Source organism: Takifugu flavidus, chromosome 3, assembly GCF_003711565.1.
Source record: "Takifugu flavidus isolate HTHZ2018 chromosome 3, ASM371156v2, whole genome shotgun sequence".
Classification (NCBI taxonomy): Eukaryota; Metazoa; Chordata; class Actinopteri; order Tetraodontiformes; family Tetraodontidae; genus Takifugu; species Takifugu flavidus.
The window spans coordinates 2,566,582-2,579,194 of NC_079522.1; the positions used below are offsets into that span (position 1 = coordinate 2,566,582).

The following is a 12,613-nucleotide window of genomic DNA, read 5'->3' on the forward strand; positions in this document are numbered from 1 at the left end:
GATTGTTCGCCCACGGCGCCATTGTAAAAAACAAAAACCATAATGTGTTGGGAACAGAGTGCTCCGTCCCTGCCTTTGGAAACAAGAGCGTACCAGGAACATCTGGCGGTTCTGAAATGATAACCGCAGCCACCGGGCCTCATCGGCATTCATTAGCGGCGCCGCTTTTCTTAAGGTCGTAATGGAAAACTGATATAATCCCCCGTCGTTAGGAATCTGCTGATGAGGAACAGCGAGGCTTGAAATGCAATCTAACTTTGTGCCGGGTCAGAACCCGGCGCTGTGGCTGGCTTTATCTCCTCACTGCGGCTATTTGGCTCCGATAAGGCTGAGCGGCTCCGCGCGGCCGTTCAAAAGCAGCCGAGGAGGCGCCGGAATGATGAATGTGCGTTTCCTAATGAACTGTGAAATGGATCAGCGCCGGGGACCAGGAGCCGCTTCCGCCGCGTCGTTATTTAACCTCCGAGAGGCGAAAATATACAACCTCTCGTTTTGTGGAGCTGCTGGGAAGTGCGAGATGTTCCCGGGCTGCAAATGTTGCGCCCGAATACGTGCGGACGTTTTCCAGGGCACGGATGCGGATGTGCCGGCAGACGGCGCCGGCATCTCGGCGGCTGGGATCGGGCCCGATCCGGCAGGAATCATGTTTATGCAAATCTCTCTGAGCGGGATCCAACTTCTTTCCCGGGTCTCCCAGGACGACGGAATACGATGCTGAGCAGAACCAGCGAGGGGCCCCGGGTCCTTGTTAACATGCTGATGAAAGTGAAGACCGACTCACGTGCACGGCTTTACCCCCCCGACCACGCTGCCAGACCCCCCCAATTCAAAGCCTGTAAATGTCATCTGAAACCCCCAGAATGACGATTTATCCCAACACTGGCCACCTTTCGCTCCCCGTTTGTTGCTCCTAATGTTGGGAGGGGGGGTTGGGGGGGGTTGAGGGGTCTGGCTTTGCTGCTCCTTCATAAATCCAGAGCTGACTCAGAGGTCCAATAACCGCCACTGTTATGAAGCATTCCCAGGAGACAAAGCCTGCGGCTCCGGTTAATGACACATCCGGACGTCAGGCCCGGCAGCAGGAACCTCTGGACCACCACCGCTGGGGGGGGCAGGTCAGTCAACCCTCATCGGAGCGCGGCGTTCCTTCCTCCTCCCAGAACCATCCTCTTTCCGCACCAACGGCGCTTTAGCGCCCGAAACTCGAGGAAAAAAAAAAAAGAAACCACTCCGACGCCGTCGCTGGAGTAGATTACAGCCACCAGCACGCAGCGCTAACAATCGTTAGCGCTGTAATTAGGGGGGGACATTACACCGAATTCATCAGCGGAAGTGGGCTGCCGGTAAGCGCTCGCAAAGTAGGAGGAAATGCGGCGCAAAGGGATCATGTGGTGGGTTAATGTCCAGCCTCAGATGTGGCGTTCTGGCTTAATGGAGGAGACGCCGTTTCTCCGTAAACAGCTGCCGTTTGGGCACGGGAAGCAGCGTTACTCAAACGGCCCCCCCGCCCCCCCCGCTCCAGGGGCGTCTAATGCTCCATAACAGGCGCGGCCACTTGAGCCGGCTTCATCGCGGCCAACACGCGCAGCGAGGACGCCAGCGAGCGGCGTGTTAGTGTTGGAGGGACTAACCTGTCATAACAAAGCGTAGGTGGTGCCACGCGACGGCGCTCGGCGCCATTTCTGTTCCATGACCTCATTTTGGTGGGTTTTTCCGCCGCTGCGAGGACGCCTTTGACCTGATTTCTGCACCAACAGAGTCCAACGGTGGCTGAAGAAGGATGGGGCTTGTCCACCGGGAGCGGGCGCACGCCGTTTTATTTTTACCCCCCACAAGTGAGAACATATGGACTCCGTTACTGGAGCAGCAAATATAGAAGATGCCCTGAATGTGGAGCCGCGCGGCTCAGAAATTCCCAATCCTGTCATCAGCGGAAGTGAGAGAAAACCTAAAAGTGTCACTTAAAAAGGACGCCAAGAGTTGGGAAATAATTGGACAGGAAATGGCGGCTGTGCCCCCCCGGAGTCGCCAGCAACCGCTAACGGGGTTTAATCTGCTCCCGACAGAGGCGCCCTCCACCCTGACGCCTCCCAAACTTCCTTCACCTCTTCCTCCTCCTCACAAATGTCGCTCTCGCCGCAGGAAATTGGCTCGGAAAAGGGAAATCAACAGGTAAACCTGTTAAAGCGCTTACGCGCCGCTAATCCCTCCTTCCAGAAAGGATTAAACATAATCTGACTTTAAGAAAATATCTCTAGGCAGAGAGCCGACGTCACTCCGACCTCTCCCAGTCTTCCCTGGGAAAAAGAGGGAATTTTAGGACACTTGAAATACAACCAGGTCACCTGACGGGCGCTCTGTCCCGTCTGACACGGGTCAGCAAAGACAGGTGTGACTGGGAGGCTCCCAGTAGGACCATGATCTCCGTCCCATCCTGTCCCGATGAGGCTCCACGTCACCGGCCTGACCCTGACCCCCCAGCGATGTGTTGCCAATGGCAACGTTAGCGTTCCACTCCCTTCCCTCACTGGCCTGCGCTCGCTCATGTTTAATCACCATTAAAAGCAGGAAACTGGAGAAATTTAATTCGCACGTTTACAGCTTTAATCAAAGGACGGAAATATCCACAAAGTTCTCCGCCCAGCAGCAGAGTTCCGAGTCCTGCGGACTTTCGAAACATCGCCATTTAGGGGGGAGGGAGGTATCCTGGGGTTGCTCCTCCCCCCGGACCGCGGGGACAGGTGTGCTAACGCGCGGCGGCGCAGGCACGGCCGAGGCCTCCCAGGTTTCAGGCAACCCAGTATCAATCAACGAGGCCTATTTATAGAGGCCCGGGGCGGCGGCGCTAACACAAGCGCTCCGCTGAAGTAGGTTAGCAGCTAGCGGAGGACAGGAGGACGCCGAGGTCGGGAGCAGGAGAGACGGAGAAGGACGAGTTAAATGAATGACTCCTGCAGAGACAAATCCTGGAATTAAGGACGACAGGAGGAGGAGGAGTCTTTGTCCCCTCAACATACACGGCTAGTGATGCTACGTCATGTTAGCTTTGACGGCCGCCTTTTCTAACCTCACTTGAAGCGTCGACCTTTTCCGTCCTCGGATTTGCACGTGTCCGTCCCAGAAACAAAAGATCCTCTGGAAAAAAAAACGCCGCACGTGGCCCCGGATGCATTTTTAATGAGGTTTCGGAGGAGCCGCTGCACAAAAGGAGCCGGCTTGGTTACAGCGCCGCCCGCTCAGCTGTCGTGCGTCTAAACGGCCGGCGTCTCCGTTACCGCCGTCCCCAGGACGCCACTGGACGTGTCCACGTCTGTCAACGAGCCAGTTTAAGGCGTTTTACAAACGGCGCGGTTGGCCGGGGTCAGCCATTCATCCGCTAATCCCACCATTAGCAGCTAATCCCCGTTTATCAACAGGCGCTCGGGTCGGCACAAAGGGAACGTCGGGAACGTCGGGATCGCCGTCGGTTGACCTCATGGAAAGTGTCTCTCAGAGGACACGAGGGCTGACCGTTAGAACCGTGGACGGACCTGAGAGGCTAAAGCGACCTGCAGGAACCTGCCGAGAGCTTCAGCCATAAACGTCCGGACAGATTTCAGCAGAATATCAAGACTAAAACGCCCAGCGCCCCCCCGCCTCCCCCGGCTCTCTGCTGCCTCTCGTTTCCCTCCAATCCATCACCGTCTTTTCCCGTTTCCTCCTCACACCTTCCGAGACCTTCGCCCTTGAGCAGGCGGGAAAACTCACCAAAATAGAAAGTCGGCAGCTTTTCTGAGAACCAACAAGCAGCTTGTCTCAGGGGACCGGGTCCATTCTGAAACAGTTATTTAGGACTCAGCGGACCCCCCCCCCCTATCGGCTGTTACTTTTCTCCAAGAGAATTACTTCCCAGGAGGGGCCGCCTTCCTGCCCGACCGGAGCCCCTGAATCAGAGAGGTCCAGACCCAGTTCAAGAGGGGCTGCTCCACTATGCTAGGACAGAAAGCCCGGCTGGATCGGCCCCTCTAGGACTGGGTCCAACACCCCTCGATGTTCTTAATATCAAATTGGACCAGCATGAAACCTGCCAGAGCCAAGTGGGCCCCTTAACCCACAACCACAGGCAGAACTGGGATCTCTGGAGATGATGGAGGCTCCCCAGCAGCTTTAAAGCTCCTCAAGCTGAAGCATCACCGTTTTATTTCTCAGGTTTGAGAGGCGTTTGGGCGGCGGCGCTCCCTGAGGTCCGACACCACGGGGAGCGCCGCCACCCTGCAACTCTGGGCAATTAAATCGGGATCAGCTTCAAAGAGCGACAGGAGTGTTTCCAGCAGAACCTGAAAAGCTGATAAAAAATGAGGCGTTGAGTTTCCTCGAGAGGCCTCGGAACTCCAGGAAATTGATTTTCAGGCTATTTCTGCTCCGTCTGAGGGGCACGACCCGATATCGTGAGATAAGAGCGTCGGGGCTGGGAAATGAGAGAACGCTCCGCGAACTGGGAAAACTGGAACCTGAGGGGGGACTGCAACGCAGGAGGGGTGTTCAGGGGCCACTGCTGAGTTTCACACGAGGATGAATCCAACAGGTTTAATGTCACAGCAAACACACAGAACCGGTTCTGAAAGCTATTTTCAAAAGGGCATATTTGCCTCTTCTGACCAGATTTTCCAGGATCTTGCTGTACTAAAACCCCTGAAGGCAACACGCGCTTCTCCTTTTAATACTCATTGACACCAGTAGTCTGCTGCCCTCTACCGGACGTTAGGCAGAGGTACAACCGCAGGTCCGCCTACCGTCCGGTAGGGGGCAGCAGACTACGGGACGGGAGGCACAACAGGAAGTATTATGGTGCTGATCCATCAGAAAGGCTCAATATTTGCCTCAAATTTGACCCCCGAAGGGTTCTAAACATCTGGGCGTCTGCGGTCCTGGAGGAGCATTGACGTTTCTGCTCGGCCTCCGTCCCGCTTTAGCGAGCGTGCTCCTTTCCCAACATCCGGAGGGTAAAAGTGCCACCCGGCAGGTTGAGAGCAGAGAAACCTGCACGGGAGGTTATTCTGGGAAATGAGGGGGCGATTGCAGACACGCCACCCGAGGAATATGTTCAAATTCACAATGAGAAGGTGAGGAACAGAAATCCAATTCAGAAAAGGCCCGACAGGGAGCACCTGGGCCCCGCCGCCGCCGCCGCCATGGTTCAACACTGACAGAATCTAATTCCAAACCCAGCAGAAGCACAGATGGAATAAAGCCAGAAGACTCCCCCAGCGAGACGGGACCCCTGATTCATCGCAACAGCAGCTATTTTTGGGGGCCCTGCTCAACCCTCCATGGAATAAACTAAAGTCTTGACTGCAGATGGTATTTACCCCCTGGGGGTAAGATCGAGCCCCCTGGGGGTAAATACTCATGACTGTTTAATGGCTCCCATAATGATCCCCAAACAGACCGATGACCCACATTAAGGATGGGACGTCGGATCGGATCGGAGCAGCAACCCACGTTCTCCTGCTCGATCTTTTAGCCAACATTCTTATAAATCTTGTTTTATGAGCTCCGCTAATCAATAGTCTTCCTGCCTGGAATGTGAACGCCAGGAACAGTGAACTAAGCGTCCCGCGGGGTCAAAGGGCAGCTGATCGACACCACAGAGGTACCGAGCTGATTCAAAACATCGGAGCTTCTGTTCGGAAAAGTTCTGATTCAAGGTTTTTATTCAACTCCTTTCCTTTACGCTGGGTCGGGTCGAGCTTCAGTTCCACACCAGAGTTGATGCGGGTTTAAACGCTAGCGGGCTAACAGCATTAGCTACATTAGCTATTAACATCCGATACTACGGGCAGTCAGCGCCGTCTCTGCCGTACAACCGCTACAGGCAGGAATTTGAATTTGGGACACGTCCAGATACACTCGCCCCTCGTTTGTTAGCGAACATCAGCACGTTGCCTCTACCAATTAGCATTAGCATGACTACAGAAAGAAGCTAGACCCCACTGCCTGTTGCAGAATCTACCGTTCCCCAAACAACCTCTCTTGACTCTCACTGTTCCTGAACTCTGGACAAACCCCGATCAGACGGTTCCCGACACCGACGGTCTCGCTAGACCCCATCACAGGCACCGGCGTCCTGCAGTGGCGAACCAGTAGCGTTTCTACCTTTGGCGGTCGGGGCGGCCCAGGCGATGACGCGCCTCACCAGGCAGCAGTTGAGCAGGACCTTTGTGGAAAACATGTGATCTCTGCGGAAATTCTGCAGGTTCTCCCTCCACTGGGTTCTCTTGGGTGGTGGACTCATGGTGGGAGCTACAAACACAGCGTCTGTTAGCAGAACCGTCACAGCAGCCGGCGGAGAGGTTGTGACACACACTTGGCTGCTCCACCTCAACCCGCGTCGCGCCAGTAGATTTGTGAATGACAACATCCCGACCGTGCCCAGACGATTATCCCGAGACAATCGTTAAAATTTAAAGACGCTACTGAATAAAACATTAGCTAATGATACCCAACTGCATTCATCACAACTGCGTCGCGGAGGTCCTGGATCAACAGCCCAAGTTTGAGGGAGATCAAACATCACGCCGTCACCGCGGCGCCCGACACATTTGTGTCCTACAATGCGGATCAGGTCAAGTCCCGACTGCACGTCTGGGAACGTCGTCTTACCTCGGGGACGCAGCCGGAGATGAACGCCGCCTCTGCAACCGCAGTCTGCAAATGATCCTCAGGTTTCAACGCCAGCACTTTTTCTTTCCCGGGCTGATCGACAGAGTGTGAAAGGGGGTGGGAGGAGGAGCAGGAGGAGGAGGAGGAGCAGGAGGAGGAGGAGGAGCAGGGACGACCCCTATGTGGGCGGAGGAGTCGGAGCTGGGAACGCTGGATCAACCCCAACCGCCGTGACCGCGGCGAAGGGACGACTGGCCGTTAAAATCAGTCATATCTGATATCAGGGCTGTGGCGAGACCCGGTAGCGAAGCGACGCTGTCGCTAGCTCGGTCGCATCTCGCACCTTAATGTGCGGAGGAATGTTTCCGTCGGCTCCGCTCGGAGCTGCCGTGTATTAATGCTGCGACTGTCAGGAATTTACATAATATGACGCTAATGTTCTGTGGCAGTTGGGGCCCAAATGGATGCGCTAACGGTTTAATAGCTGGTTACCTGCAACAGGGAAGCTAATTGCTTCCCCAGAGAGGACCGGAGAATATCCCGTACCCGAGGGTACGAAGGCGGGGACGTGGGCCTGGGGGTAGAGCCGTCGTTCCCCACCAGGCCGCCAACCGCAGCGCTGGAACCAGCCACCGGATCGGCTGAGGCGGTACCGGAGGATGCAGAGGCTACAAGCACACCAAGATCTTTGTCCCAGATATTGTGAATAATTCAGATCCTGGTCGCTGATATTCAGCAGCAGCTGTGTCTCTTACTGTACTGGTACTTGTAGGGGGACAATCATGCTAGGCTATTTGCTAATGTTGGCTCCGATCCAGTGGTCAGATTCCAGGTTTATGGAGGCCAACCAAACATCGGAACCTGTGAGCAATCTCCCGGAGGAGCCAAGCGAGGTAGCTAGAGGACGGTCCGGACAACCTGACCACGTCAGCCCCACGTCTGGGATTAATGAAGGAAAACTGCTGCCACCCCACCCAAGAAAACCGTCTGGCCTTTGTGCGACAGCGTTTCTTCACAACCTCCGTTGCTAAAAATAGCATCAGTAGCATCCGACCAAACGTCCGATGCAGCGCCGACATTTGACCTCCCATCAGCTGTAACACGATCCACAGATGAGCTGCAGGAGCAGCGACATTCCGCAGCGCAGCTCCGCCCACGTTTAAAGACCCCCAACGGCAGCGCTCCGTCTCCGTTAGGCTTCGCACAACGGTCGTTAGAGTCACACCCTCAGATCCCGGAAGATCGTTAACGGCTCCGTCTCATGTCCATCAGAGGTCCCGGAGCATCTTTGAGACGGGAGGATTCGGAAGCTCTGGTTGTTGCCTCGGCGTTCCAGAACTCAGGACGCTGCATTGTGACGCCATCCGGCCTCGAGGCTCCGGCGCCGCCGCAGCGTTCCAGGGTCAGCCGGTACCACGGGAGCCTCATTAGGCCGATCCCACAGGTCAGGAACGGAACGCCTCAGGAAACGTTTCCCTGCCCCGAGAATCCATAAAACTCAGCTCTTCAAATGTCCACGAGGAAGCGCCCGATGACGATACGTCACCCAGCGCCTCGCAAGGGTTAATCAGAAGGTCACGAGGAGCCGCCGCACGTTCGCCGACGCCGTTAGCGCGTTTTAATTAACCGCACCGGCAGCAGTTCAGCACTTTTAACGGGGGTACTGGAGGAACTGACCCATTTCCGAGACGTTTCTGACACCAATGCCCCCCCCGGAGGCGCCGCGCTGCCCTCTGCTGGTGCCCCCGTCCCATTTTCGGGTCCGTGCCATGAATTATTCAGCCTCGGCGGCTGTAATCTGGAGATAACGGCGGCTCTTTAGCGGTCAGCGTGTTCAGAGACCTCGCGTCCGTGACCAGACAAGCTCCTGCGGGGATCTGGGGGCACCTTCCGGGGGAGGATGTGAGCCGGCAGGTGTGTGCGTGGTCCCGGGGCCACGGCCGCGTTACTCTCCAGCCGCTCTTCCCCCGCTTCACCACTGGGTGGCAGCAGAGCTCAGAAGTCCCAGCAGATGCTGCAGATGGAGCTTTGGACTCAAACCTCTGCAGGTTCCCTTCTGGCTTTGTTCCGCTTTATTTTTAGCTCCGACAAACATCGCCACGCTTCTATCGCATCCGAGTCGCTGGTGCTTATGCTCGTGGAGTCTGTTGCCAGAGCCGACTGCGACCTTCTGGACGTGGACTTGCTGGGACACACAGCGGGCTTTTCATAATCGCTGGGACAGGAAGAACCGGAGGACACTCTGGTGGATCGGCGGTCCTCCTCATATGGCTCACATGATGTCATTTTCATCCCCGACACCATTTCCTGGAGTTCCACCCCACAACACACACGGCCGCTGGGCTCCACGGAGCCGAGTACGGCAGCAGACACGGTGAAGAATAAACCAGCATAGTTCCGAGGATGGGAGGGAAATGTGGGAACGCCACCTGTCATTGCCTAAAGGACTAGAGAATCATCTAAATGACAATTAGCGTCATTAGCTGCTCCCTCTAACGCAGTTTGAAAGGCTGCTGGTAATTTGACACGCTAACGTGCTAAACGTTAGCAGGGAAATGAAGCAGACGCTAAAGTGTTGCTGGATGGGCGGCGGAGACGCGAGGAGCTCTGGGCAGACTCTGGTCTGGACTGGGTCCCGAGACAGATGGTCCGCCCGAGCAGGCTCGCCCCGCCCTTCCTCCCAAAAGGGAACAAACATGACAAACTGGAAATGTCAGAGGGCTCCTCTGGGAGACCGGCGCCAAGTTGGGCCAAATAATCCCGGATTTGACCAGAACGGCGGGAGAGCGAGCGCACAGGTGGCCGCCTGGAATAATCTAACGGGAACAGAAGCCAGATTCTGGAGCTCAACCTGAAAATGGGACGTGTTCTCGACCCCACTGAGTTTGGACCCCCCCCCCCAGGTAATGCCATGGAAACACTGGGGGAGGGGGGGGGGGCACCAGAAGAGCATCAGCAGCCTTGAGTTTCTATTTATTAGCTTTTTTTCTTTGTTTAAATCATAAAAACTAGCTAAACTGATGCCGACAGGAGGAAAAACTTCCGCTGATCTTTTTATGGATGCTTCCTTCATGTCCTGCTCTTTGTCTTTTAAATATTAGATGAAAAACCAACGTTTGCGTCTCTTTTTTTTTGGTCATCCTGTCAAAACCTCCCTCTGAACAGCCACAACGCGCCTGACAGATCTGGAGCGGCTACAGCTTAGCGCCCGCTAACAGACGCGAAAACCGAGCGAGGCGCTTGTTCCGTGCCCGTGTTCCACCTGACAACTTCAGACGCACGTTAAAAATCTGACGTCGGGAGCCGATTTAAACGACAGATATAAAAAGAACAAGGCCCCAAAAGAAGAAGACGGTTTATTTTCAGTCCAAGATTACGCAACAACGCGACCTGGCGAGATTTATTAAATCCGAAACAAATCTGAGGATTATCGTTTCTGTGGGTTTCCGGCATTTCGGATGATGAACAACCTTTAAGCACGTTGCCCGAACGATAACACTCCATCCAGACCAAAGGAGGAGCCAACAACTGCTTTGTTGCGTCAAGTTCCCTCAACTTTGAGCAGAAGATAATACGAGCTAGCCGCGCCCTATGGAAGGAAGGGAGCTCTCGGGGGGACGGGGTCGTTGGCTCGAGCATTTTTGGGGGACATTCGTGCCATTTTCAGATTCCCCCAGGGTCCCTGGGTGGGTGGGGGGGGGGCTAGGGGGCTTCGACGGGGCAAGAAGAGCAACAAAGGTACCGAGGTTCTCCTCACGTGGCCTCCAGATTGTCTGTTTATCTGGACCAGATCCACGAAGGTGGAACCAAAATCACCGAAGCTGCTCTGAAAAGGTCACCGGATGGGTTTTTTACATTCGGGAAACGTTGGGAGCAATGTGGAATTTTATTTTAGGATCTGGACCGAAGTAAGGGAAATCTCCCGCGACTGCTCGGGTCTGGCTAAAACTTTAGAACAACACCCGACACCGACCGCTAACAAACGCCAACCTGAGCAACATCGGATGTAACACGGACAATCACAGTTCTTAATGTGTCCTTGTGGGTTGGGTTGGTTCTGGAGATGGCCTGTGGCCCTAAATCCACTTTTTTATGATTGCCCAACAACAGGCTCAACATTCCAAAGCTGTTGAGCATCTAAACCTGCCTCCAGAGTTCAGAGACTCGGTGTTTTTAGTCAAAAATAACCTGATTCCAACCAAACCGCATTTTCTCAGAAGGCAAAAGTGCTGAAGCGACTCGTGCACGGAAGTAAAGTGCTGCTAAAAACACAGGAGTCGTTTAATGCTGCCTTGAAAATCAGAGATTTCCAGAGATGTTGGAGGGAACTGAACACACCCGGGGGCGGGAATGTGCCGCCACGCGGACGCCAACTGGCGACCCTCGCAAAGTTGCCAGCTCGACGGCAACGTCGCCTAAAGTGACGCCGAATGAACGAAGTTGCAGCAGCAACCGAGGCAACATTAAACTGTTTTTACCCTCCAACGACACCAACACCGCTCCGCAGTCAGCGGACCCCCGTGGTGAGGAGCACCGAGCACCGGTCCTACCAGCAGCCGAACCCGCCGCGTCCACCCGGCCGGAGACCGTCTCCAGGGGTTTGGTGTCCATGTCTGCCTGCGTGCTGGTGCCGGTGTCGGTTCTGGGTCCAGGTCCTCTCGGCTTCGGTTCTTGGCTGCTCTCTCCGTCGGAGGCTGCGGGACCAGTTGCTGCTCATTTAAACGGCGGGAGGGGGCGCGGGCACGCGGTAGCGAACGTGAACGCGCACAGGCGGGATTCGCTCTACAATGTTCACAATTAGGCGATTTTTATTGGGCGACGCACAAAACGACGACAACCGGCGGGTTTTGAGCTCACTTGAATCACAATGTCGTGAATTTAGACCAAGTTTTAACGTCAAAGTGACTTTTGACGCTTTCGTCACCGCAGTTTTTTCACGAGTTGTTCAAGTGTCGTGTTTTGGACATTTATAGGGCTTGGCAGTCGTATCATTTTGTTTTTATGTTGAAAATAAAAGTTTTATTGATCATATTGCCAGACCCGTCGTGTTTTGTGCTGCCCTAAAGCATTTATATCAATGTTGACGCAAAAGTACGTGTTCGTGCTTAAATCGTGCTTTTCTGGCCGTTACGGGAGCCCGGAGAGAACAAAAATGATTTATCTGACCACGACATCCCCCAACATTTCAAGTCCAGACATTGTCTCTGTATTACAGCACTAACTCTGAACATTAAAATATAAATATATTTGGTAAACAGCAAAACTGGTCGCGAATATCTGTAACCTGTAATAACAACTATTATTGTCCGTTCTGGGCACCTGTAGAAAATGGAAGGCTCATGGAGGGGGACCCGCCTCAGTAATACAGAAACCTTTCACCACTAAAATTCACAGGTACAGTATGTTCTGATATTAAGTATATTTCACAGGGGAAGCTGATCGGAACCGGCGTGTCCCTGGAGAGAAATGGCAGTAATTGCAGCGTGAACCGCACTCTGCATTATTTATCAGTCTTATTACACTTTGTCACATCCAACACGGCCGACTAATGTGTCTCCCTCAAAGTGAAATATGCTCCTCATTAATAGGATATTAATGGGAAGAAACCCTCGGCTTCCTGGGAGGCTCCGTGATGGATGAGGCAGCCGGACCTCCTTCACTCCTGACGTCAAGTTTTAGAGCTTTAAGAAAAAGTCTGATTTTTTTCCCCCATTCATTCAAAAAAAGGGCAGAATTTTATTTTGATATCGAGTCACGACGACATCCAAAATTATTAAAAATGAAATCGGCTCTAGTTTCAAAGTTTCCGGAAATAAGCTGGCACAAAAGAACCAAAGTCCGAACCTAAAACAGGATTTTTTTCCCTCCGGAGCAGCTGAGTCCCGCCCCCCCCCCATGATCCTCTTCTTCTTCTCTGTCCACCAGTCACCTGTCAATCACCGCTGAGCTCAATAGGCGCTCGTCAGATCCA

General features: G+C 54.1%; 1 protein-coding gene across 2 annotated transcripts in view; it reads right to left on the reverse strand.

Moving 5' to 3' along the window:
* kcnip4a (potassium voltage-gated channel interacting protein 4a) overlaps positions 1 to 11,631 on the reverse strand; it is a 52,436-nt gene extending 40,805 nt beyond the window's left edge. Inside the window, exon 1 of one of the 2 annotated variants that reach the window (XM_057027847.1) lies at positions 11,121 to 11,631. In XM_057027847.1, coding sequence (XP_056883827.1) covers positions 11,121 to 11,253 — 133 coding nt within the window. In that variant the 5' untranslated portion in view covers positions 11,254 to 11,631. The remainder of the gene's footprint in view (positions 1 to 11,120) is intronic. The other variant, XM_057027850.1, reaches the window with a different exon arrangement.
* Between the last annotated feature and the right edge of the window lie 982 nt (positions 11,632 to 12,613).